The 24215-nt window shown below is 33.1% G+C and overlaps 3 protein-coding genes across 12 annotated transcripts in view; all 3 read right to left on the bottom strand.

Annotated features, from left to right (window-relative positions):
* Cds (CDP-diacylglycerol synthase) overlaps positions 1-5671 on the bottom strand; it is a 12468-nt gene extending 6797 nt beyond the window's left edge. For 3 of the 5 annotated variants that reach the window (XM_080160275.1, XM_080160276.1, XM_080160278.1), the window contains exons 1-7: positions 5543-5671; positions 4797-4860; positions 4327-4494; positions 2578-2668; positions 1909-1978; positions 918-982; positions 380-511 (exon numbers count right to left, since the gene is read on the bottom strand). In XM_080160275.1, coding sequence (XP_080016401.1) covers positions 380-511; positions 918-982; positions 1909-1978; positions 2578-2668; positions 4327-4494; positions 4797-4860; positions 5543-5646 — 694 coding nt within the window. In that variant the 5' untranslated portion in view covers positions 5647-5671. The remainder of the gene's footprint in view (positions 1-379; positions 512-917; positions 983-1908; positions 1979-2577; positions 2669-4326; positions 4495-4796; positions 4861-5542) is intronic. The other 2 variants (XM_080160277.1, XM_080160279.1) reach the window with 1 other exon arrangement.
* kin17 (kin17 DNA and RNA binding protein) lies at positions 5668-21356 on the bottom strand. The gene is made up of 13 exons (XM_080160289.1): positions 21221-21356; positions 20693-20812; positions 19846-19954; positions 19419-19518; positions 14887-14969; positions 14138-14240; positions 12845-12897; positions 9479-9618; positions 8982-9048; positions 8293-8407; positions 7964-8013; positions 6923-6981; positions 5668-6489 (listed from the first exon to the last, which is right to left on the bottom strand). The coding sequence occupies exons 1-13, from the start codon at positions 21295-21297 to the stop codon at positions 6390-6392; spliced, it is 1176 nt and encodes a 391-aa protein (XP_080016415.1). The 5' UTR covers positions 21298-21356; the 3' UTR covers positions 5668-6389.
* Positions 21325-24215, bottom strand: part of LOC145318762 (WD repeat-containing protein 18) — a 6032-nt gene continuing 3141 nt past the window's right edge. For 5 of the 6 annotated variants that reach the window (XM_080160282.1, XM_080160284.1, XM_080160286.1 and 2 more), the window contains 4 exons: positions 23452-23562; positions 22620-22769; positions 22043-22415; positions 21325-21689 (listed from right to left, as the gene is read on the bottom strand). In XM_080160282.1, coding sequence (XP_080016408.1) covers positions 21367-21689; positions 22043-22415; positions 22620-22769; positions 23452-23562 — 957 coding nt within the window. In that variant the 3' untranslated portion in view covers positions 21325-21366. Of the gene's footprint in view, positions 21690-22042; positions 22416-22619; positions 22770-23451; positions 23563-24011; positions 24059-24215 lie in introns of all 6 variants that reach the window. The other variant, XM_080160283.1, reaches the window with a different exon arrangement.

Genomic DNA, 24215 nt, shown 5'->3' with positions numbered 1-24215 from the left:
TTTTCCACCACTAACCTTGGAATAGATTCTGAATGATGAGATATGACTGTGTGACGACTATCAGTAATGCAACATGGGTCCATGTTTAAACTTTTCCACCACTTACCTTGGAAAAGATTCTGAATGATGAGATATGACTGTGTGACGACTATCAGTAATGCAACATGGGTCCATGTTTAAACTTTTCCACCACTTACCTTGGAATAGATTCTGAATGATGAGATATGACTGTGTGACAACTATCAGTAATGCAACATGGGTCCATGTTCAAACTTTTCCACCACTTACCTTGGAATAGATTCTGAATGATGAGATATGACTGTGTGACAACTATCAGTAATGCAATATGTGTACATGTTTAAACTTTTCCACCACTTACCTTGGAATAGATTCTGAATGATGAGATATGACTGTGTGACGACTATCAGTAATGCAACATGGGTCCATGCAAATAAGGAGAACTGACGCAGATAATACTTCTTCACCAAGGACAGCACAAACCATACGAACCCTGAAAAAACGAAAAAAAATCCATCAAGTAGAGCAGTTAGCTGTACTTTCCCTCAAAGTACCTAACAAACACTGAAACCATCCCACTTATTAATGGTAAAAATTTAAATTAAAGAGTGAGGGTGGGGGTTCATTATGCTTATATCTTGCAGGTGGTTCCAACCCTGCGGGGCCTATAACTGCGGTGCCATAACCTTACGGAGTTATATAGTACTCAATATAACCAAACCTGACCTAAACTAAAAAAATAAAGAAACAAACGAAAAACTTTTTTTTTCCAATTTATTTTAAAGTAAGGAGACGTGGGATTCTGTGCTCAACTGGGCACTTTGATGGACATTAGCCATTTAGCGTATTATTTATCTAAAGTCAAGTTACGAATGGCAAAATTCAATTTTATAACTTACCAAAGATGTACATAGCAAATGAGATGAAACGGTGGTATTGCACAAGAACTGGTAGAAAATCAATCCTAAAAAATTAACAAGATCAGTTTCTATTTAGACTTATGCCTTTAAATTAAGAATAGTTATTTCTCGCATCGTATTATAAACAGCTTTCCGCAGATATAGAATGTACCTTCGGCACATCGGGGCTAAAAAAACTGGTATTAATTGTACATTTTTATATTCGTAGAAAGCTGGATATAATACGATGCTAGACATAGTTTTTTTCGTATAGATGAGAACCGGTTCCTATATACCGGATTCGAATGAATACGAGAAAGCAAATTCATGCCCAATAGTTTCGGAAATACATTAGATTAGCCCGCCAAAAACCCCCTATATTAAACACACACACATCTTTTTGGGCGGGTTATTTTTTCTAGGGTTGTGGTGGTGGTACTCTCCTGTACGGACAATAATAACGGTACAGCAGTGGTTAGAGAGATCCTTCGGTAAACATAAACAGACAGTTACTCATACAAACACCTTTTACTTGCAAGTAAAGACTACATTTCTTACCCTATTAATTTACAATAATTGTATTTACTATCATTTTATCTGTGAAGTAAAGTGGATATAGGGCATAAAAGACAAAAATTAAGACAGACATCCTGTAACCTACTTTTATAAAGGATTAGGTACATTTGATTTCTTACCTATTTTATTACAATAATGGTGCAACTATCCAGGAATTTAAAGAGATAAGACAATGGCCGATAAATTGATGTACATCCCTAATGATGATACGCAAAATTATCCCTTCTGTAGATCAAAATTAGTGGTTAAAAAGTTTGAACACTCCCAAAGTTGATAAGCCAACGATTAAGATAACGTTCTTATAAAACTTTGGGGATTAGTGTGATAAACATGCCATTGTCCCCTCTGTCCTGGGTGCAACTATCTTCTTAGCTGTGCAGTGTGCAGTGGATATAAAAAGCATGAAAAAACATACATAAAATACCTGTTTACCAGAACCCCAAAGTATTCCACCAAACTCTCCCCGTAGAAAAAGTAATTGGATGCTAAAAAATTGAAAATCATTTTAACTTGGAAATAACATTTATTTTGCTTTTGTTTGACATTGTATCTGAACAATTAAAATATTTTAAAATGCTATTACTAAATCATACCTATTGACTTACTAAACTTAAAAACCCTACTAAAGGAATAACTTTGAATTAAAATAATATAAAGATAAAAATTTGAACTAAATCATACTTAAATGATTTTAATGGAATTTAGGTATATAAAACCCTTTTTAAGCTGTAAAATGAGAAATCTAGGTAGCGGATTAATTCTAAACTAAAACCTTCCTTATAAGAGAAAATGATTTAGCGCATTTTTAAGCATTAAAATGAGAAACCTAGCTTATTAATTCTAAACTACAATCTTGCTTACAAGAAAGTACCAAGACATAGAATAAATTTTTAATAGTAAAATGAGAAATCTTGCGTATTAATTTGAAAGTAATTCTTACTTATGAGAAAGTACTACGACATTGACATATGTATATCAAAGCATTTTTAATCAGTAAATTGATATTAATTCCAAACTAAAGACATGGATACTTTAAATTGCATAGAGAGGAATCTAGCGGATGAATTCTAAACTAAAAACTTACTTATAAGAAAGTACCAAGACATAGATCTGAACCAGGGGAGATTATCCATCTTGTACACTGCATACCCAATATTGATAATTTCAGCAAAACACTAGAAATAAACAAGATAGTTTTTATGAAAACTTATGCCTTTATGAAATGGAGGAAAGATTATTGTACTATTAGAGTAAAACAATAGAAGGGGAAGGGGTTCAATAACTGTATGTTCCCACCCCGAGAACCCGACTTTCAATTAGGTCTTTGAAAATCAACCAATGGGGTCGGGAATATAAATACAGCCAAGTGGTTATAAATTAGCAGAAAGCGATTTACTAGCAGGCGAAAAAGGTGTCCACAACGGGGGACTCCTGTTATTTGTCTGGTTGTTATACTTCTGTATTTATACATTTATTATTGTAATTTGGTGTATACTGTACAGACACACAAGAAACATAGTATATAAAGAAATTAATTTCTGAAACTTACAAGCTGAAAAATTAAATGAAAAATGTCCAATATGCGCAAAATTTCATAATTCAGCAGACTAAGATTAATTGCCAAGAAATTTTCTTATACATGTAATACTTCACGTTTAACTATCCTTAGAAGAATAGAATTATCCTATTATATGAAGTAGTAAACTTTTTTTGGTCTGTAGTGAAGAATCTCGCTAACCGATATGGTAAAGCTTCAATGGTTTTAGGCTATTTTCTGCCCTTCCATATCCCTTGAAATATAGAAGAGCCCATAAATGCTATGGGCGCATTCGCAAGTATAAAACATAGTAATTAATCAACCAACCGGTCCAATAGATTCTTATTAAAACCTATGAGAATAAGCCTTATATGTATATAGCTATATATTTTATCTAGATACCCACCGGCAAGGAAGCTTCATATTAGTCATCAGGCTTGGTTAAAGCCCTCAAGAAAATTCATAAGCTTATGCTTCGCTAATTATGAACGCTGTCGCGTTAAAATTATAAAAGCAAAGCTACTCTATAATTCGATTTGTCGTTCGTCTGTGTAAAGAAATACTCTTGTTTTCATAACCAATCAGAAGGTTTTCAATAGTTTTGATTGGTTAAATTTTAAATCAATATAACGTTGAGAATAGAATCCTAAAATTGATTTATTCAAAATATGAACCATATTTAATTTGTTTTTAAATGTAAAAATATTCTATAAGAAAAGAATATACGTTAATTTAATTTATTTTGAGACACCTAGCGGCCAAATTTTGAACTACATAAAATAGGAGTTTGCTGACTTTTAAAACAAATACTTCAAATTTGGACTCTAAATGATAATGCCACCCAAAAGTTATAAAAACTATTATAACAATTTAATTGGTGGGTACAAAATAGTGGTGTCCGACCGTAACAACCAATAATCTTAAATTACAGAAGTGGCAATTCAGTTAGTTATTATTCGGGATTTACATCAACCCAACGATACGATAATATTGTTTTATCCTACGATTACTCAAGATAAATAGAATGTTTTCCTTTCACATATAGTTATTCATCGCATCGTAACATAGACAGCTTTCCGTGGATATTAATATGAATATTAAAACCAGTTTTGTTAGCCCCAAAGGGCCAAAGGCCCAGGCTTACAGGTATTTTACCGATTTTTATGTCAATATTCGTGTAACATTGTCTGTAAAACGATGCTATACATAAGTTTTTAGTATGGTCGAGAACCAGTTCTAATCCAGCTGATACTACCTAATCGGTTTTGAAGCCATACTGAAAATGATGCCCCCTACCTTGACTTGAACGCAGAAAGTTGTCATCATAAGTGCCAACGGGCCGCCATAGATTATCAGAGCAAATCCACCAATCATAAGCCAAGTAAAAATGCCCCGGATGACCCAGTTCTTCCATCTGGGGGGTAGACCACTCAACATGTTATCTAATGCCTCAGGGGGTTTGTCCTAAAATCAAAATAAGAAATTATTGTGATTGCCCTCAAAGTGCCTAGCAAGCTTAGAAACCCATCCTTGTTTTTTTTTCATAAAAAAGTAAGACATCAAAGTTAAAACTTGATAATAGATTGAGAAGGTAACAATACTCCAATTATAATTTACAAGTAATAAAATATCTAGGTATCTGTTTAAAGGTTAAGATCTTTTAAATGGTTGTATTTTACAGTGAAGCTTCTCCTTAGCTTAATAAGAAGATTTTACTGGGTTGTTCAAATAACATATATAATGAATTTAAATGAAAACTACAAAACCTGTCCAATTTTCTTTCCAATATCATCACTAACCATTGGCTTGTCGTCCATATCGCTTTCATCCCTAAATACATTAAATTAAAGCAAATCTACCAAATAATTTGGTTGAAAAGTTTGGTAACAACCAATCAAGATTCAATAAAAGTACCCAAAGAATTTTGCCAACAAAATGTTTGTAAAACTAGGTAACAGTTAAATTTACAGTCCAAAGTCCCATCACTCCCTGTCAAGTCAACGACCATTAATTTTCATCAAATTTTGGAAAACAAGACTTTGAAGGGGAACTAAAGTTACGATTTTTCTTTTACAAACACTAACCATTGTCGCCCATGTCACTTTCATCCCTTAACACAACAAAAATCAGGGAGGGAGGAGACATTGGACATGGTACCCAAAGTTATAAAAGGATACTGTCTCATCCGTTAGTTCAAAAACTTTGGCTTCTTTTAAATCCTATAACCTAATGTAGAGAAGGGGCAATTTTTTTATCGTCATTGGGATGTACATAAATTTATCCTCTTATTGTCTTATTCCTTAAGATCTCTGACTAAAATATAGAAAAACTTACTATCCTTTCTTCTCCCTAATATTGAGTAAAAAACAAGAATTCAGGAGAAAACCAATTAAACACAGATTGTTCTACTCATAACAATACATCATTGTGATCTTGCTTTGATGGAATTATAGACGTACAGAAACACCCAAATTATAGAGTGACTGCGCTACTAAATATATCCAACTGTTACCTTAGCATTATCCTATCCGCATCTGACTCGGACTGGCCCCCCGGGTCTGTGCCAGCCCCAACATCACCACCCCCTCCCCTCCGCCGAATTTCGGTTTCAGACATTTTTTTTGTGTAGTCAATCACTTCTGAAAGTTTTGAAATTTGATTATAAAATACCCGGATTTTTTTCAGGTAAAGTATTTGAAAAAAAACTGTAAAAAATCAGATTAATGAACTACAATAACCTTTTCTATTTTAAGAATTTTGAATGATAATTCTTTCATGTTTAAAGTTTACAATATTTATAACAAATGTACAAACAAAGTTTCAGTAAGAATGAATTTTCATGTATTAGGTAAAAAAAAAACAGAAATATAACAATGGAGAATATTTAGATATTTCCCCAAATCAACAAGTATAATATTTTGGGATTATTAATACTTCGTACTTAAGTTGTAAAAAAAAATGACAATGAATTAGTTGTAATTTTTCCTAGCAAATATCATATTGAAAGGGAGGGATGATTATTGAAGAGATTTCGTAATCAAAGAACAAAGAGTGTAAAACCCAGGGATCTTAAGGGATATGACAATGCACGATAAATTATGATAAACAAAATTACTCTTTCTTAAGATTAATATTTTTTTTACAACCTAATCAAGAATTAACAAAAGTTCCCAAAGATTTAAGTCCAACAAATGGGAAAACGTGTCTTTAAAACTTTTGAGAACAGTTTTAGCTTTATGTGATGAAACCTACTGTCTTACATACCTTGACTTACGAGATATACACATGACAATAATCCCCTCTCCCTACATTATAAATTACAACTTAACAAAAAATAATAACAAAACAAAAAAAGTACTTTAAGGTTGATATTTTTTACTGAATTGTTCATAGGGCAGAGTGATCTTATCACCAGAATCAAGCTTCAATACTCCGCTAAATTTGTCTGTGTCTATTTTCCTGAAAATAAAATTACCATATTAATAAAATTCATTTCGTTTTAAGCTGTCAATCATACGTTTCTGAGGTATATATTCTAAAGAAAAATATCATAATTTGTCTTTTCATTGGAAATAATTTTTAAAACGATAGGTGATAATTATTTTTAACAAATGCTTTTACGCAGCAAAAAAGGGACCGCTAAATCGCAAAATCACCAACGTTTATCTTGTTCCAATTCAATATTTTACTTCTCAATTTTTTGAAATTTATTTTCTTGTTACTGGCATCCAATTCTTTGGCACAATTTCAATCAATTCAACGAAACAAATTTTTCACACTCTTTAAGCTCAACTTCCCTTTAGTATAACATACCACACATTTTAAGTAAGCCGCTTAAAGCGACAGACAAATATATTTTCACAGTAATCTAGTTAATGAAAAATGTTCCCACCTTAATTCCGCTGTTTCTCCCCTATATTTGCCAGCCAAGATCTTCACATCACGTCCCTCCTACAATAAATTAAAACAAAAGATGTTCATTAATCATAAGCCTCTATGAAAAGGCACAAAAGTATACTTTAAACCTACTAAAAAGTAAGACATTTATAATGAAATTAAATTACTATACTATATATTATGAAGTGTAAGTTAACGTTTATTTATTGAACTTTTAAAATGTTTAAATTAAACAAATACATATTTCTTAATATTGTAAATGGTTTGTTTAATGTAAAAAGCGCATTTCATAGTAAGAGATCATTTGCAAGGAGGTAGTAGACATTGAACTGTAAATTACACTGGTACCAAAAGTTTTACTATAACTTTCTCTTATTTGGTGGCTTAAAAACAATGGTTACTGGATATATTGGGCCAAACTTGCAGTTAATACTTCTATTCAACCAATAATTTTGATATACAGAAGGGATAATTTTATTATCATGAGAAGTTTGAGAACATGCATTCATTATCCATTGTCTTATCCCTTAATCAGAGCAGTTAATGTAAAATTGATGTAATCAGAAATAGAAAAGTAATTAACTTTCTCTTACTTTTAAAGAAATAGGAAAGAAAATAATACTTTTTGTTTATAAAAGTATATTCATAGAAATAGCGAGAGCAATTATTTATTGTCCATACGTAGCGCAGCATAGGAAGTTAACAATAACTTGGACAAAAAAAGAAAATAACATATAAGATTTATTCAAAGTTCCAAAAGTTTATGAAACAATCGATGGGACAACATAAAACTTTCGGCACCAGTATAATTTGGAGTTTAATGTCTTCTTCCTCCCTTTGAGTATCTATTCTATCAGAATAAGTAATAGTTATTTATCGTATTATAGACATCTTTCCGCGGATATTAAATGAAAAATAAAAATTAAAGATTAAAAGCATTTTTGTTTAATTATACATTATTTCAGTAAGGCAGAAAAACCGGTTCTAATCCAGCGGATATTAATCAGTTTGATAGCCATACTGGAAATGTTTATACCTGTGGTATTACAGTTTCTAAATGCTCTTGATCCAACTTCAATTTGGCTCCTAAAATATATCCTTTTATTAATCTACGACATATTTCATTAATATCCTATCCTTTTATAGAAAATAGTTTGGGTTTCTTTGTTCGTCCGTTAAGATTTTGTTAACCACTAAACCGATTGTGTTTTCCATTTTAAGAAAGCTTTTACGGCGATTTTTTTTAAAGGTCATACCTAGTAGTGAAATAGCTTAGGAACTCTCTTTATCTTTAAAATACAAAGATGCATTTTTAGTAAAATTGACAAATAAACTTCTTGACATATTGAACAGAGAATAACTTGCCTGTATCGTTCATGACAACAAGACCGACATAATCATCAACCAACTCCTTGATATATCCTTTCTTCTTGTAGTACTTCTCACCCAAGGACTTGGCAACCACCTTCACCACGATGCCCTAAATAAACAAGGATGACAATATCTAGAAAGTTTTACATATCCTATCATAAAAAGTAATAAGCTTCTGCAGCAAAGGATCTCCCAGAACGATGAACCGATATGGTTCTCCTTTACATTGAAGCCTCTTATAAGTCCAGGAAAGATTATTATCTATTACCCTCCCTATGAAAGATTACCCACCCCCCTCCCCTTCAAAAAAAATTATTTTTAAACTCAAATTGAAAATAGGAGGATCTCGACTTTACCCCCTCCCACCTTAAGTGCCCCTAGAGGCTTCTAGGATGTGGGGGGGGGGGGGGGTAATCGCTAGTCTAAGTTATGAACAAATAAAAAAAGATTTACTTTCTTAATTTACGAGATCTTAGCTTAATGAATGCAAACAAATGTTTTCATTAATATCATTGGATTGTTCGAATCATATTCTAACACGTCAAAATCAATTTTCATAGCAGTAACTACAAAATTACAATGTTTACCTAGGTAGGTACCTAATGTTGTAAAAGTTTTATAAAATGAAAATCCATTACTTTTTATCTTCAAAAGACAGAACTTTAATAATTCTTTAAACTTACTTTGATTAGCCAGGGGGCGGCAGAATCTGATGTTTCTGGTTCATCCGAGGGTTTAGCCATCTTTTTCCTAACCATAGAAAACTATAGATAAACAAACAAGTAGCTAAGTTTGTTATTTATTTTGACTTTGTAAACAAAATAACATGTCAAAAAATATATAATGGAACATATGTAATGTTTTTTTTTATCTGTAGTTTAGGATCTTAAGAACTACTGAGCCGATTGAGTTCTCCTTCTTAAGGAAGCTACTCATATGTACCTTATTAATTTTAGGCTATTTGATTACTAAGATTTACCTGTCCTTCCCTACTAAAAGAGCCAATAGGTGCTATGGGCGCAGCCGCTAAGTAATTCATATTTAATTGACCTATCAGTGTAATTAAACTTAAAAAATGGTTAACTTTTTTATTATTTTTTTGAAGATTTTTTCTTTAAAATTGAAAGATTTTTTTCTAAACTATCTTGCTGTCGTTATCATTGTAAAGTTTTCTATGTGCCTGCTTTTTTCATATGCCATAATTTCTTCCAGAGCCGACATTTTTCGTTTACTCGAGTCACCGCCATCTTTGCCGTCCTTTTTCTTGTCAGTTTTGGCCACATCTTTGAACACGTTTTTTAGCTTTTTCTCACTTTCCTCCTAAAAAAGTATGTGAATGAAATTCAGCGATTTGCAGGGCGGGAGAGGACAATTGAGAGTATATTACACTAGAACCTGAAGTCTTATAACAATGTTTTCTTATTCGTTTGCTATAAAACTTTGGGTACTTTTAATTGGTTGGTTCCAAAATAGTAGTGTCCAAATGGTTAATGATCATTAGGAACGTATATCAATTTATCGTTCATTGCCTTATCCTCTAAGATCCCTGGCCTTCTGAAACTTTAAACCTTTTCACTGATTCTAACAGTTGTACACGGGTACGTAAATAAATTTTTAACTAATAATATGTACACTAAGTACACATTACAAATATCAAATTTCAACTAGAGAGAGAAAAAATTCTACCTAAATTTCAACACAATAAAAATCGATTATATTCAACAAAATACACACTTGAATTCTAACTTTTTAATCATCTCATTTTATCATTCTATTATATAGTTTTAAAATTTATCTGTTTATTTCAATTTGTTTCAATTTTCCAAAAGCTTTACTTTTTTTCTGATATGATAGGATAACATATTTATAAAACTTTGGGGACCAGAATAATTTACAGTCCAAAATAATCTCTCTCTAAGGTATAAATAGTGATACTGTATAAAAGTATTATGAAACTATCGAATGGAAGAATATATTTATAAAACTTTGGGGACCAATATAATTCAGTCCAATATAATCTCCCTCCAAGGTATAAATAGTGATACTGTATAAAAGTATTATGAAACTAAACTGCAGCAGCAAAATAATATAAAAGTGCATATTCACCTCCGTATATGTATCAAATAAATTCATCAAAACCCAGGGAGGAAGGAGTCATTGGGCTGTTTATTACACTAGTCCCAAAAGTTTATAATAACGTTTTCTTATATGTTGGCTTTAAAAATTTGGGTACTTTTATTTTTGATTAACTGGTTCATTACGTTGAGTGTCTTGTGATATGTACATCAATTTATGGGCCATTGTCTTACCACTTTAGATCCCTGATCAAAAACACATATTATTATAAAACGGGATCTAAAGAGATAAGACAATGGTTGATAAATTGATGAACATTTCCAATGACAATCCTCAAATTACCCCTTCTGTAGGTTACAATTTTGGATTAGCTCATTATGTTGAGTATTCAAACTAATTTTTATTTACAGGAGTAATTTTGTTTATTATAATTAAGGATGTACGACAATTTATAGGCGATTGTCTTATCCCTTTAGATACCTGCCATGCGCATGTGATAATATGCGGAAATTAAAGAACACCGAATATCAAGAGAAATTATAAGGATTCATCGCGGTAAATTTAACCACGGATACAGGGATGAAGAAATTGAGAATAAATGATAAATTAATATATTGTGTATTATTCTGCCTTTTATTGCTGATATTCTTTTTGCGAGAGGGGGGGGGGGGGGCGTGGTGTAAATCTAAAAAATCAGAACTGTCCCGTTCTTCCCTGAAATTTGTAGGGGTAAATTTCATCAGGGATTGGCGGATGCATAAATGGAAGATAAACTTGTACCTTACATTCCTAATAAGTTACCATTGCAAAGCTGAACATAAGTGGACAATGTCATAGAAAGAAAGAGAAAAAGAATGCATGAAAGAAAAAGAGAAAGAGGGGGGGGGGGGAAGAGAAAGAGAGAAAGAGGGAGGTAAACAGAGAAAAAAAAAAGAGAGAGAGAGATAATGAGAGAAATAGAGAGGGAGAAAGAGAGCATAGAATGAACTACAGAGCTGATATGATAATTGTGAAAAGAAAAGACAAAAATTGTTCTTTAATTATTTTAGCAATAAAATAACTTTTATGTTAAAATACGAGCAAGGAAACCAAACAAGTTCACAGACTAAGAACTTATTAATTCAGGGAGGTAGGTAACATTGATCTGTAAATTATACTGGTCCTCAAAGTTTTAAATATAGACTTTAATTCATTAGTTTAAACAATTTGTACTTTCTTGATAGATTTTAATCAACAAAATGTATAATTTTGTTAATCATAAATTTGGGTGTAAATATATGAATAATTTATCATCTATTGTCTTATCCCTTAATATCCCTGCTGATTTGATTGTGTGTTTCTGAACACAAATGTAAGTTACTTGTCCTTGTTATTATGTATTAATTTGCATTTTAATAATGTTACATAATAAATATTCAAATAAAATTACGAAAGGTAGGTACAATAATAAACTTTGTTCTGAAATTATAAATAAATAAAATAAGACTGTATAAGTTAATATAAAGTTAAACAAATCTACAAATCTTTTTCCCCCTAAATTCAATAAAGAACATGCATCACAGAAAAACTATTAAGAGTCAAGATTTATTTTTCTAAAACAGTAAAACTATGACTAACTCAAAATACGATTATAATGTAAACAAAGTTATAATAATTCTCTTCTAACCACGGATAGAAGGACCCGAGAAGGATAAATATTAATTTCAAATTTTGTATAAGTTAATGAAGTTTTATTTATTTATTGGGATGGAGGATAAATTTATCTTCCAATCACTTGTCCAAGTATCTCTGAATAGCAAAAGTCAGGGATCTTAAGGGATAAGACGACATATTCTCTTTTGATAATTAACAAAATTCCACTTTCTGAAGATTAAAATTATTGGTTGAAAAATTTATATAGTACAAGTTTAAACCAACAAATCAAGAATAAATAATCATAACCAAATTTTTAAACCAACGAAAGAGTGATTAGTTTTACAAAACTTTGGGAACCAGTACAATTTACAAATCAAAGTTCCTCCCTTCCTGTGCACTGCACATATATGAATACAGCGAGAATATATTTCTTGAAAATGTAAACAAAACATTAAACTTTTTACAGCTAGATAATTCAAGCAAAGCTTTTAAAAGAACTTAAACAAAAACACATACATAATAAGTAATAAACAGAATTGCTTATCGTGAAAAAAAGAACAATGAAGTGTTGAAAAAGTTCGTTTTAATACTTTTAAAATGAAATATTATGGAAATCAAATAAATTTTCTTATCAGTACCTAGGTTGTCTATCGGATATACCTTTAGCATTGAGAAGCTGTACTTTTTTAATTTTGTAGGACTATAAAAATAAGGAATACGTTGATTGGTCCATTGCATTGAATTAAAAATATGATACATTTTGAATGAGGGAAGTTTTATTTCTTTCATTGGCTTATCTTTGTACCTCTGACTTTTTAAAATGAAAAGAATCTACCTTCAGTTTTTTCTCTTGAATTTTAAGTTCCAATTTAACTACTTCATCCTCTCCTAAAGGCGAAAGAAAACTTTAGAATAGATAGAGGGACAGGTTGAAATATGATTTTAATTGGTAAATGTTCGAGTAAATAAACTATTACTTATAAACATTATTTAGTTATACTTAGTTATTTGTATAAATTTTACTTAAAAATAAAGTTTTTTTTTCCAAAAATCTTGTTATTTTCTTTGTTAGTAGGTAATAATCACAGCATAATGCAGTAAAGAATCAGAAGGAAAAACAATAAACTCTGTCATAATAATAAACATGTTTTTAGTGGTAAATATATGGTTCACAAGAAAACTTTTTGATAAAAATTATTTTGGATCATGTAATGAAAACGAAGTAGTTGGTTTCATCTTATTTTCACATTAGCTATTGAATATTTTAGGTTAGGTAAATGTAAAGGGGGGGGGGGGGAGTTCTGACACTTTTGCGTAAGCAGTGATTATTGGCTTTGTCTTTGGACTGAGAGGATAGGCTATTAGGGATAAAATCATCCTTTTATGATGAATTTCCCCCAGATTTAAGATTTTTTGGATAGACCTCCAGGTTCCGGAGCTCCAGGCCTCCAGGTGGTCTCTGTACAGGTAAAAATTAAAAATAAGATTTTTTTTTGAAGAGTTAGAAGTTAACTTATAAAACAAAATATACTTAAGTTTGATTGTTATTCACATATTTGAAGAAAAAACATACATATTTTGTCTCATAAGCTGACATATAACTCTTAAAAAAAAATTTTTTTTTTCATTTTTACCTGTAGAGAGACAACCTGGAGGCCTGGAGCTCCGGAACCTGGAGGCCTATCCAAAAAATCTTAAATCTGGGGGAAATTCATCATATAAGAATGATTTTATCCCTAATAGCCTATCCTCTCAGTCCAAAGACAAAGCCAATAATCACCGTTTACGCAAAAGTGTCAGAACTTCCCCCCCCCCCCCCTTATTGCCCCGCATGGTTAGGAAACAGGCCCTGCAATGGATTGAAACAGCAGAAAACCTGCTGTAAAAATACAAAGAAACCCGCTACTTCATTTTCTGTTCATGATCCATCATTTTTTTATAAAGCTTATTTTAGGTTAGAAATGTTCTGATGATTGTACAATCTGTCGTAACTACTCTATAGTTTCACTCTGCCTTTGATTAGCTTAATTTTGTATTTAATCACTGGGTAATGTATGTACATCAATTTATCGGCCATGTCTTATCCCTTTAGATCCCTGGTCGTAACTACTCTATAGTTTCGCCTTGCCTTTGATTAGCTCAGTAGCCTCATGCACGTCAGTATTTTTTTCTTCGGCCTTAGCCTTTTGAATCTGTGCTTCTATATACTCTCTCACTCGTTCCTCGTCATCCTAGAAACAAATATCAATTTATGTAAGAGTTGCGGTTGCGCCCTTAGCATCAAGGGGCCTGATATTCGTCGGGATATTCAAGGGCAGAAAAATATCCTTAAATGTACCCAGGCTTATTCATCAAAATAAAAAAAAATTATTTCAGGATCTATAAGAAGCTTTACTTTAAAGGAGAACCATATCGGTTCAGCGGTTAGCGAGATCCTTTGCTACAAAAAAAATTGAGTGGTTTCACCCATAGTGCCTAGTCGAGCACAGACAACTTTGCTTATATTCAACTAATTAAAAAAATAAATAGGGATTGGAGTTTCAGTGCTCTTTAAGGGAAAGCACCAAAAACTGCTGCGATAAATGTTTTTTTTATTCAAAATACTTAACCCTGAGTATATAAATTGTTTTTAAGTTACGAGAGGTAGATTTTAGTCACGGAGGATGAGGACTTTAAAATTTTTGAAACTATTAAAAAATCTCGATTAAGTTGTAAATAACTTAATACCTTTAGTGTCCAAACTTTTTGAACAATAATTCTAATCTACAAAAAGGGTAAGTAATTTATTTTTTTCTGGGTGTACTGTACACTAAATTATCGTCCATTGTCTTATCCCTTAAGATTCCTGAAAATCCACTATGTACAAAAAGTGCCAACCTTTGCCATTTTATCTTTTTTGTTCATTCTCTTTTCAAATTCCAGCTGTTCTTGATCTTTTTCCACCCAGGTTACAAACCAACCTAAATAATTCCTGATATAAAAGTGGTAGGATGTATGTCTGAATGTACACTCTATCATAAAAGACATCTAATATGTAGATTCTTAGATAATGCTGAAGTGAAGTCCTACCACCATATCACAAAGGCTCTAGCTTCTTATAAAAGCGGGAAGTTTGTAAATATTTTACTCAACACACTAAATCATTACAATTTTCATGAGAAATACGCATTTTATAAGGCATACATAATGCTCTAATTTTCGTTCTATTTAACGTAATTTGTAATTTTTTTTGCTGGTTATTTCATTTTACATATACTTTTATCATTTTATCAAAAAAAATTTATCTTTTTTCATCATTTTTTGGAGAAATTAAAGGGTATCTTTAAACGCAAAATTGACGCACTTAGAATAAAAAATGCGTATTGAGTACAAAGGGGGGATAATTTCAAGTCATGCATGTTCCAAAGATATCTTTTTTTCCATAAAATTTTAATGTTTAGTCCACCGGAGATTACCCTGAAAATCATATATCAATTTAGGAAGGTAATTTTTGTAGAATAGTTACTGAATTTACAACTTTATGTACACTAAAAGTATAGTTAAGATCAAAGGCGTGCAAAAGGTTGGTGTAGGGGTTGTTTACACCACCCTTGTAAAATTAAGGGGGATGGATACACCTCCCTAGGTGTCCACCCATGTCCACCCTCTTGACAAGAGCCTACACCCTCAGATACACCCCTCTATAAATTCCAAGGGGGTGTAAAGGAAATAAATTTACACCCCTTAAAATAAAGAGTGGGGGGGGGGGGGGAGGTGTTTAAGGCGGGTGTATAAAATTAAGCCACTGATTAAGATAATTCTATGCTATTTTAAACGGCTGTAATTTTCTTATTTTTGAAGCTAGAAGAACAATTTTTTTACAGAAAATGTTTATCTTTAAGTAAATTTTATATTAGAAATATCAAATATAAATTTCAGCGGCCGCAGCAGGCGGTCAGCAGGGAAAACGGCTGCGGATCTCTATGAAATTCTATGAAATTTAGATATGTTATGTTGACATATGTATAAGCTTTTTTGATGCTGGGGGGGGGGGGGGGTTCTCCGGAACCACTTGATGAACCATGCAAATTTTTTTGACTTAAGCCTTTAGGGGTATGAACATCTTATGGTTTCAAAGTCAACCCCCTACCCCCATCCCCTAGCCCCCTGGGGCTCAGGACCCCCCTAAAAATGAACATAACCTTAATTTTCTCAGAAACCATTTGACCAATAGGGATGATTTCTTAAACTTAAAGGGCGAATATAGGTTTGATATAATATGAGCTTATTTCGAAGGTGCCATTATATAGATTATAAATAACTTAAAGACATTGACATATTTAACTGTATAAGTCTGTTTCTAGCCAAAAACCGATCCAATTCGTCGATAGAATTACGTCATTTTGCGTAACCGATGTAGTTTCCTAAGAAATCCAAACATCACTGCATCACACAAGGCTGTGTCTGAAGGTTGAATTATAAAGCTTCTGTTCAATCATAGTCATAATGAAGAGGAAAGGATTTGACAGACATTGGATGCTGCAACTTTTTTTTCAATTTTTTCATAAAATAATTTTGTAAAAGTACATTGAAAAAGTGGTTCACAATAATTTTAAAAAAATATTTAAAAATTAAAATTTTATTTTTTTTGCTAAAAGTTGCATCATGTTTGTGTATGTATGTTCGTGTTACGTATCGTAATTAGGGTAAAAATTTCATAAGGGATTAATCACAGATGCTCATAGAGAAAATAAATTTTAAAACTAATTATTTACCCTTGACGCTATATTTGAGGCACTCTTGCGTAAAATATTTTGACGGAAATTAAAAATGTAATAAAATAATATATAATTAAAACAAATAAACATTTATATTATCATATAAGATGCATGCCAATATAACAATCAAATTGATTTAAGAAAAATAGTGAAAAAAGGTCTTATAATGGTTAAAAAAAACGATTTTGTTGACTTTCTGATTTATCATATGTTGAAGTGAACGCAAAAATTGTAAAATCTACTTAAGAATTTTTTTGAATTTCTAAATTTAGCATAGTTTTTTTAAAAGTATGTAATTGCACCTACTCCTAGCCCTCCGGGGCTCAAAAAAACCCTAAAAATGAACATAACCTTAATTTTCTCAGAAACCATTTGACCAATAGAGATGAATTCTTAAATTTAAGCCTTTATGGTTATAAACTAGCTTTTGGTATAGAAGTCACCCCCCTGCTGCTAACCCCTAGTCCTCCGGGGATCAAAAAAAAACCCATAAAAATGAACCTAACCTTTATTTTCAAGGGGGTGACTTATAATCTAGGAGTTAGTTTATAATCATAAAAGCTTAAGTTTAAGAAATCATCCCTATTAGTCAAATGGTTTCTGAGAAAATTAAGGTTAGGTTCATTTTTAGGATTTTTTGGAGCCCCAGAGGGCTAGGAGTTGGCGGCAGGGGGGCGACTTAAAATCTAAAAGTTAGTTTATAACCATAAAAGCTTAAGTTTAAGAAATTATCCCTATTGGTCAAATGGTTTCTGAGAAAAATAAAGGTAGGTTCATTTTTAGGGTTTTTGGAGCCCTGGAGGGCTAGGGGTTGGCGGCAGGGGGTGACTTATAATCTAGGAGTTAGTTTATAATCATAAAAGCTTAAGTTTAAGAAATCATCCCTATTGGTCAAATGGTGTCTGAGAAAAATAAGGTTAGGTTCATTTATAGGATTTTTTAAAGCCCCGGAGGGCTAGGGGTTGGTTGCAGGGGGGTGACTTCTAAACTAGAAGTTAGTTTATAAGCATAAAAGCTTAAGTTTAAAAAATCATCCCTATTGGTCAAATGGTTTCTGAGAAAATTAAGGTTAGGTTCATTTTTAGGTGGGTTTTAAGCCCCGGGGGGCTTGGGGGTGGGGGTAGGGGGGTTGACTTTGAACGGTTCATCAAGTGGTTCCGGAGAAAACCCCCCCCCCCCCCCAGCATCAAAAAAGCTTCAGTTATGTCCCCCTTTTACGTCTCTAAGTCAAAAATTGCGGCCAGAGGAGCCTTTTAAAGATTTCTGGAGACCTGGAGGATCAGGATCTGCAGGTTCATATCTGGAACCTGAAATTGACTTGAACACATTTTATATGAGGATGTACTACTATAGGATATTTTAGTATTTTGGTGAGATAAAATGCATTGTTTTAGTCAAAAAATATTTTTGCTCTTTACCTGGACAGACAGACAAAGGGGTATTGCCTAAAAACAGTTTGGCTGCTATATGAATCATTAAAACCCACCATAAAAAGAAATTTACATTAGTTTCATTATTTCGATACTCAACGCCCCCCCCCCCTCCCCAACTCAAAGGGGTTTATTATTTCTTAAAACCAATAAGTGACTTCTCAGTAGGGTTGGGCCGAATACTTTTTTGGCCGGATACCGGATACCGGATATCCGGCTGATTTCTAATGCCGGATATCCGGTTCCGGCCGGATATATGGCAAACATTCGATATCCGGCAAATTACCGGATATCCGGACGGATAACCGGATATCCGGCGTCAAAAATCAGCCGGATATCCTGTAACCGGATAGTTTTAATATCCGGTATCCGGCCGGATATCCGGCCAAACCGGATATCCGGCCCAACCCTACTTCTCAGCATAATAAAATTGAAAATACTTTTTATTTCATCAATTTATCTTAAATAGAACGAAAGTTATAATCATTTTATTGTCTACAAGAAAAATGCTTTGAGTAAAAATCAACCTAATTGTCAGTAAAAACGTCATATTTATGCATATTTACACAGTAAATAAATTTTAAAATTGTATTCTATTGTAATGAATAACTTAAGGGGGTTGTATGAATTATAAAAAACCTAAAAAAACCCTAATTTGGTTAAATTAGTCCACGTAAAGATTGATTTAGTACAGTACGTATGAATAAGTTGTCAATTTCCTGTCAGAGTCCTTGTGATATATGTTTGTTTAAATAATGCTAATAGGTTATCTAGTATGGCTTCGAAACCAATTAATATCCGCTGGTTTATAACTAGCTATCAACCATACAGAAAAATCATGTATAGCATCGTATTACAGACAATTTTTAACGAATATTAAGAATTGGTCATAAAATTATTACCAGTTTGTTAGCCTAGTGTTCATTTTTTATATTTATACTAGTTGCTTCCCCCTAGCCTCTGAAGATAAGAATTTAAGGTAATGAAAATAGCCTAAAACCAACCCAAGCAATTTATATAGATTCCTTGAAAATAAAAAGATAATTCGGATCAACATTTTCAGAGATCTTCAGCTTCAAACAAACAAACTATTTAAATTTTAGTATATTTTGAGGTTGGACAATAGGTAAATACAACCAAGAATTAGAAACTTATAAATGTATACATCTATTTACTTCAGTGTACAATGATATAGGATAGGATTGCAATTTGCCATCATTACCTTTTTCAGTTTCATCAACCACAGCCTTGCCCGTCCTGCCCAAATGTTTGATAAAGGAGGTGAGCGTCACCCAACATGTTGAATTCATATGCACGTGTTCCTAAAATGACAAAAAGATTATACATAAGGAAGATAGGTTAATGGAAGAAAAAAATATTCTTAAAAAGTACCTGGGTAATAATTCTTGATTTTTGTTTTACCTGGAATTCAAACCTCCCCCAATTAGGGGGCAAGGGGGGATGAGTTTATGTTCCAATGGGTGGTTTTATGTCAATTTATTTTTAGATGTAGGTCTTTGGATGGTATTAAGTTATTTTTCTGTTCTTCGATTCCTATGACTACAAGTGTAGAAAACCTTTAAGTAAATACGCAAATTATTATTATGAAATACAATTACAGTAGCATTGCTGGTAAAAGAAAAACTAACCTTATAACCAATATATTGTTGATAAACCACATTAGCATGGACTCTTTTCCCGGGGTATTGGCGCTTCAATATATCAGAGTACCCCTTCTCAAACTGTTTAGAGTAATCACTAGGAAAAATTATTTCATTAGATACAAATTGAGTCTCAGGGATCTTAAGGGATAAGACAATGAACGATAATGGCATGGACTTTTTCCCAGGGTATTGGCGCTTCAATATATCAGATTAGCCCTTCTCAAACTGTTTAGAGTAATCACTAGGAAAAATTAATTCTAATAGATATAGTTTTGTTCTAATCTCAGGGATCTAGAGGGATAATACAATGTAATATAAATTTACGTTCACTCCCAAATATGAAAATTACGACTTCTGTAGATTAAAATCAATTAAAACTCAAAAATTGAAGTCTAATAATGAGAAACCGTGTTTAAAAAACTTTGGGTACCAGCTTGATTTAGTCTACTGAAGTGCAATTGCCATGACCCAGGACAGGAAATGATGCTTAAAACAAAACCTTCCTTCAAATCCTATGGTTAGATTTATTCTTAAACAGTACACCTATAGGGAGGAAGTTGGTATCAACGTTGGGGCCAAGCCTTTTTTTACTTTTTAATAGTTTCCTTAGCACTAAAATCCTAACTTTTGCAGAAAACCAACACTTTAAGGGCACGATCTTTGTGTGGAAGTCTTGTTGGTAAATATTTCAAAATTACTCCCAAGCCAAGGTATTTCCCTACTTGGTTACAACACGAGATTCGAACCCATCACCTCCACAACAACGTTTACGCTACACTTCAGTCGCGGGTCTCGAAATATTAGAACATAGTACAAAAAAAAAACAACCAACCTAAGATATTCTGCCGGATTTTCTCCGAACAGTAACAGCTGTCTCTGATGTGATTCGCTGCTGATGTGACACTTGAATCCGTTCTCGTCTCGACACTGCTTCTCACACATCTGACAATACCTGAACATTTGGATACATAAAACAACATAGTTAAGTTTAGGTAGGTACCTAGCTAATAATATTGTTTGGAAAAAAAACTAGAAACAACAAGAAATAATTAAGTAGGTATTGTTAACTTACAAGTTTCTACAAAGTTTAAAACAATCATTTTGTATAAGGGAAGTAAAGATATATGACAAGCTGTACCCCTAAAATACCAAGGATCTGTATTCGAAGATTGAAAAATTACATAAAATAAAATAGCTTCAACAAAGTAAAAGCCCCACTACGTCTGAAAGGAGAATATTAATTTATCTGCAATTTGACTATTCATAATTGAATAATATTATTACGCGAAGCCTTCCAATGCAATGGTTAAAATCTGTACGTCCATGCATCAGTATGTCAGGTATCTATTAATAATCTTACCATCTCAATTTCTGCAAACCCTTTGATTTAATCTTATTTGAAATCCATTTTGGCGTACCGACAGCGTGTTTTCCCATTATTAAAGCTTTTTTGCACAGAAATGCTCTGAAAAAATAACAAAAAAATAATAACAAAATTGTAAATTATCACAGATCGCGTTCCAAGATATTCGTAAGAGAAAATGTATACAGCTCCTTGTTAATTTCTTTCAAATCTCTCAGCTCTCCCTCCAACTTTGGATTTGACTGTTCTTGTGTTGATCCAACTGAAACTGTGTTGGAATTATCATTACCCTCATTATATTTTTCATAGTCTTTATTTTCGCGACAGAGAATATTAACTTTGAAGGGTTCGTTGGGGTTGCAGCCCTTCTGGAGGGGGACTAGTTTCCTGGAGGGTTGCCAGGTAGAGTCTGGAGCCATCTGGAGGCCTGGAGGCGGTAGCATGTACGTCAGGCAGGTTATTATTCCTGAAACAATGTTGAAAACATTATGGAAAATTCTTGAAGCATTAAAAAAATAAAAATATTAAATTTCTACCTCTATAATTAGTTTTAGTAAATAAGGTGAGGAGGAGGGGGGGGGAGGGGGGGGGGGTAGAAAGTATACAGTTATTTAGGGAGGAAGCATATTGGACTGTAAAATCATGCTGGTACCCAAAGTTTTAAAATAGTTAGCTTAAACTTAGTTTAAATACTTCTATTAAATCTTTAGGTATTTTTTTGCTCAAACTTTTCCAACGATAATCAGAGAAGGGGTAATTTTGTTTATCATAAGATGTTCATCTTCTATTGTCTTATCCCATGTTATTAGTATTGCTGACCTTTATGTTCCAAAGTGCGGACGCACTGTCCACTTTTCATGTGCCACAGCTTGACTAGATGATCCGTGCCACCCGAAGCCAGCTGAGTCCCATCCAGGGACAGGCTAAGCACCTTCACCTCCTTTGTATGCCCTTGAAACATTGGCGACTCCGCGCCCATGCTCTCGCTAGTCACCGTCACGGTGCGCGGCATGTTGCGCAGGCTAAACTGATAGATATCCCCACTCTCGGCGCCCACACACACGAGGTCACAGTTGATGGACACGGTGACGGCGGTCAAGGCGGTTTTGAAGGCGACGGACAGGAGGATTTGTCCTTTGACGAGGCAGTAGGCTTTGCAAGTCTGGTCACGTGATACACTAAACAACTTTCCCTGAAAGAAATCATAAAGGCTAAAAAAATTATTCCAGTTTTTTAATCAATGCATATTGAAAATTCAATAAAAAAACTACAAAGATAAGCTAAATTCCTGACATTAACACAAATTTTTGGAGACAGCTGTTTTAGAGGTCCCTTGGACCATACAAATAGCAATAACAATTAAAGTATGTACTTTATTTTTAAAAAGATCCATTACCTGGAGGCCACCGGAAGTGACATCAATGTCTGTGACCGGCAAGGCATGCTCCCTCCATGACCACTTGGGCTCGGGTTTGCCCACTTGACCGCTAGGAAGTCCAGGCAAGGTACGCCGGGATAACACTGTGGCTAAGCTCCAACATAAAACCTAGATCGAAATTATTGGTGGAAAAGTTTAGACACTGTGGGCTTTTCCCACCTTATCAAGATTTTGTAAAAGTCCTTAAAGAAAACCGTGTTTATAAAACAAGGACCAGTAGGTATGATTTCCAGTATTGGATGAAGAATATACGTGGATAATATCATATGGGAATTTTTTTTTGTCAATTTGGGTTGCTAACATGGAACACATTTATTGGTCAATTCGTTTTTTCATTGGGAGGGGTTGGGATTGGGTAAAGAGGAGAATAGTTATTCTAGTCTACTGCGTAGTTCACTTTATTAAGGAACAAGAAAATCTAGTGTAAGATCTAAGTAATAACATATCAATTTTTACAGTCTAATAACCTTTGCTTTTCTGTCAAGAACCAAGACAATCAAAATTCTGCTGTAATGGATTTATTATTACTTGGATCTTAAACCAGATGATCATGTACTCTAATAAAGTGAAACATGTCGCTGGCTAAAATAACGACCTCCCCCCATCCCATCCCCTCATACTAGATGAACTAACTGGCCAATAAATGACAGGAGAATTAATATAGCCACCTAAATTTACGACAATTTTTCACCTCTCATAAAATCCACGTATTTTCTACATCCATTCCTGTTCTATGATAAAAGTCAATTTTATGCTGCGCAGCGTAGCTTTCTAAATATCAATAAGTCACCTGTCCGTCTGCACCAGCAGAAAAGAAGTGAGAACCATCTGTGGAAAATTTTAGGCAGGTAACAGGTTGATAATGACTGTTAATGACACACCAAAACCTTCCAGTACTCAACTAAATAGATAGAAGATAGATAGCTAAATAGAAGGTTGGATAGATATGTAATATCATTATGTAGACAAGTATTAGGTTGTTCCTGAAGTACACCAAAGCCTTCCAGTAGTACTTAATTAAAAAGATACCTTGATAAATAAAAAGACAGAAGATGAATATGCATACATACAGATAGATATATATAGTTACTTCTAAGTAAAACTTTAGCTCATGCTTGTGATAGCTTAAGTCCAAAATACTATGTTGATCAAGTGTTTCTGAGAAAATTAAGGTTGGGTCCATTTATTCGTGTGTCACAAGGGTTAGGAACCCCCACCCTTCTAATGAGATCGTCTTTACTTATGTTCTTCTTTATAGTTTAATATTCAAACCCTACAACTAAACATAGTATTCACAATTAGTACTAGTATAATTTACACTCCAATGTCCCCTCCCTCCCTGTCACTTACCTGATAAATAGAAATTTGTTCTTGTACAGCTATCACTAAATAATGACCTCTAAGTGAACTAACCATAGCATTTAATTTGAGTACCAGTATAATTTACACTCCAATGTCCCCTCCCTCACTGCCACTTACCTGATAAATAGAAAGGGAGAGGTCATTTTCTAGTAAATCCCGTAAAGGTGTGTGTTATAAGGCCTAAAAATAGTA

Source organism: Acartia tonsa, chromosome 5 (assembly GCF_053477335.1).
Source record: "Acartia tonsa isolate MP-2025a chromosome 5, ASM5347733v1, whole genome shotgun sequence".
NCBI classification, from domain to species: Eukaryota; Metazoa; Arthropoda; class Copepoda; order Calanoida; family Acartiidae; genus Acartia; species Acartia tonsa.
Note: the sequence above shows the minus strand (reverse complement) of the source record. Positions and strands in the feature narration are given on the sequence as shown.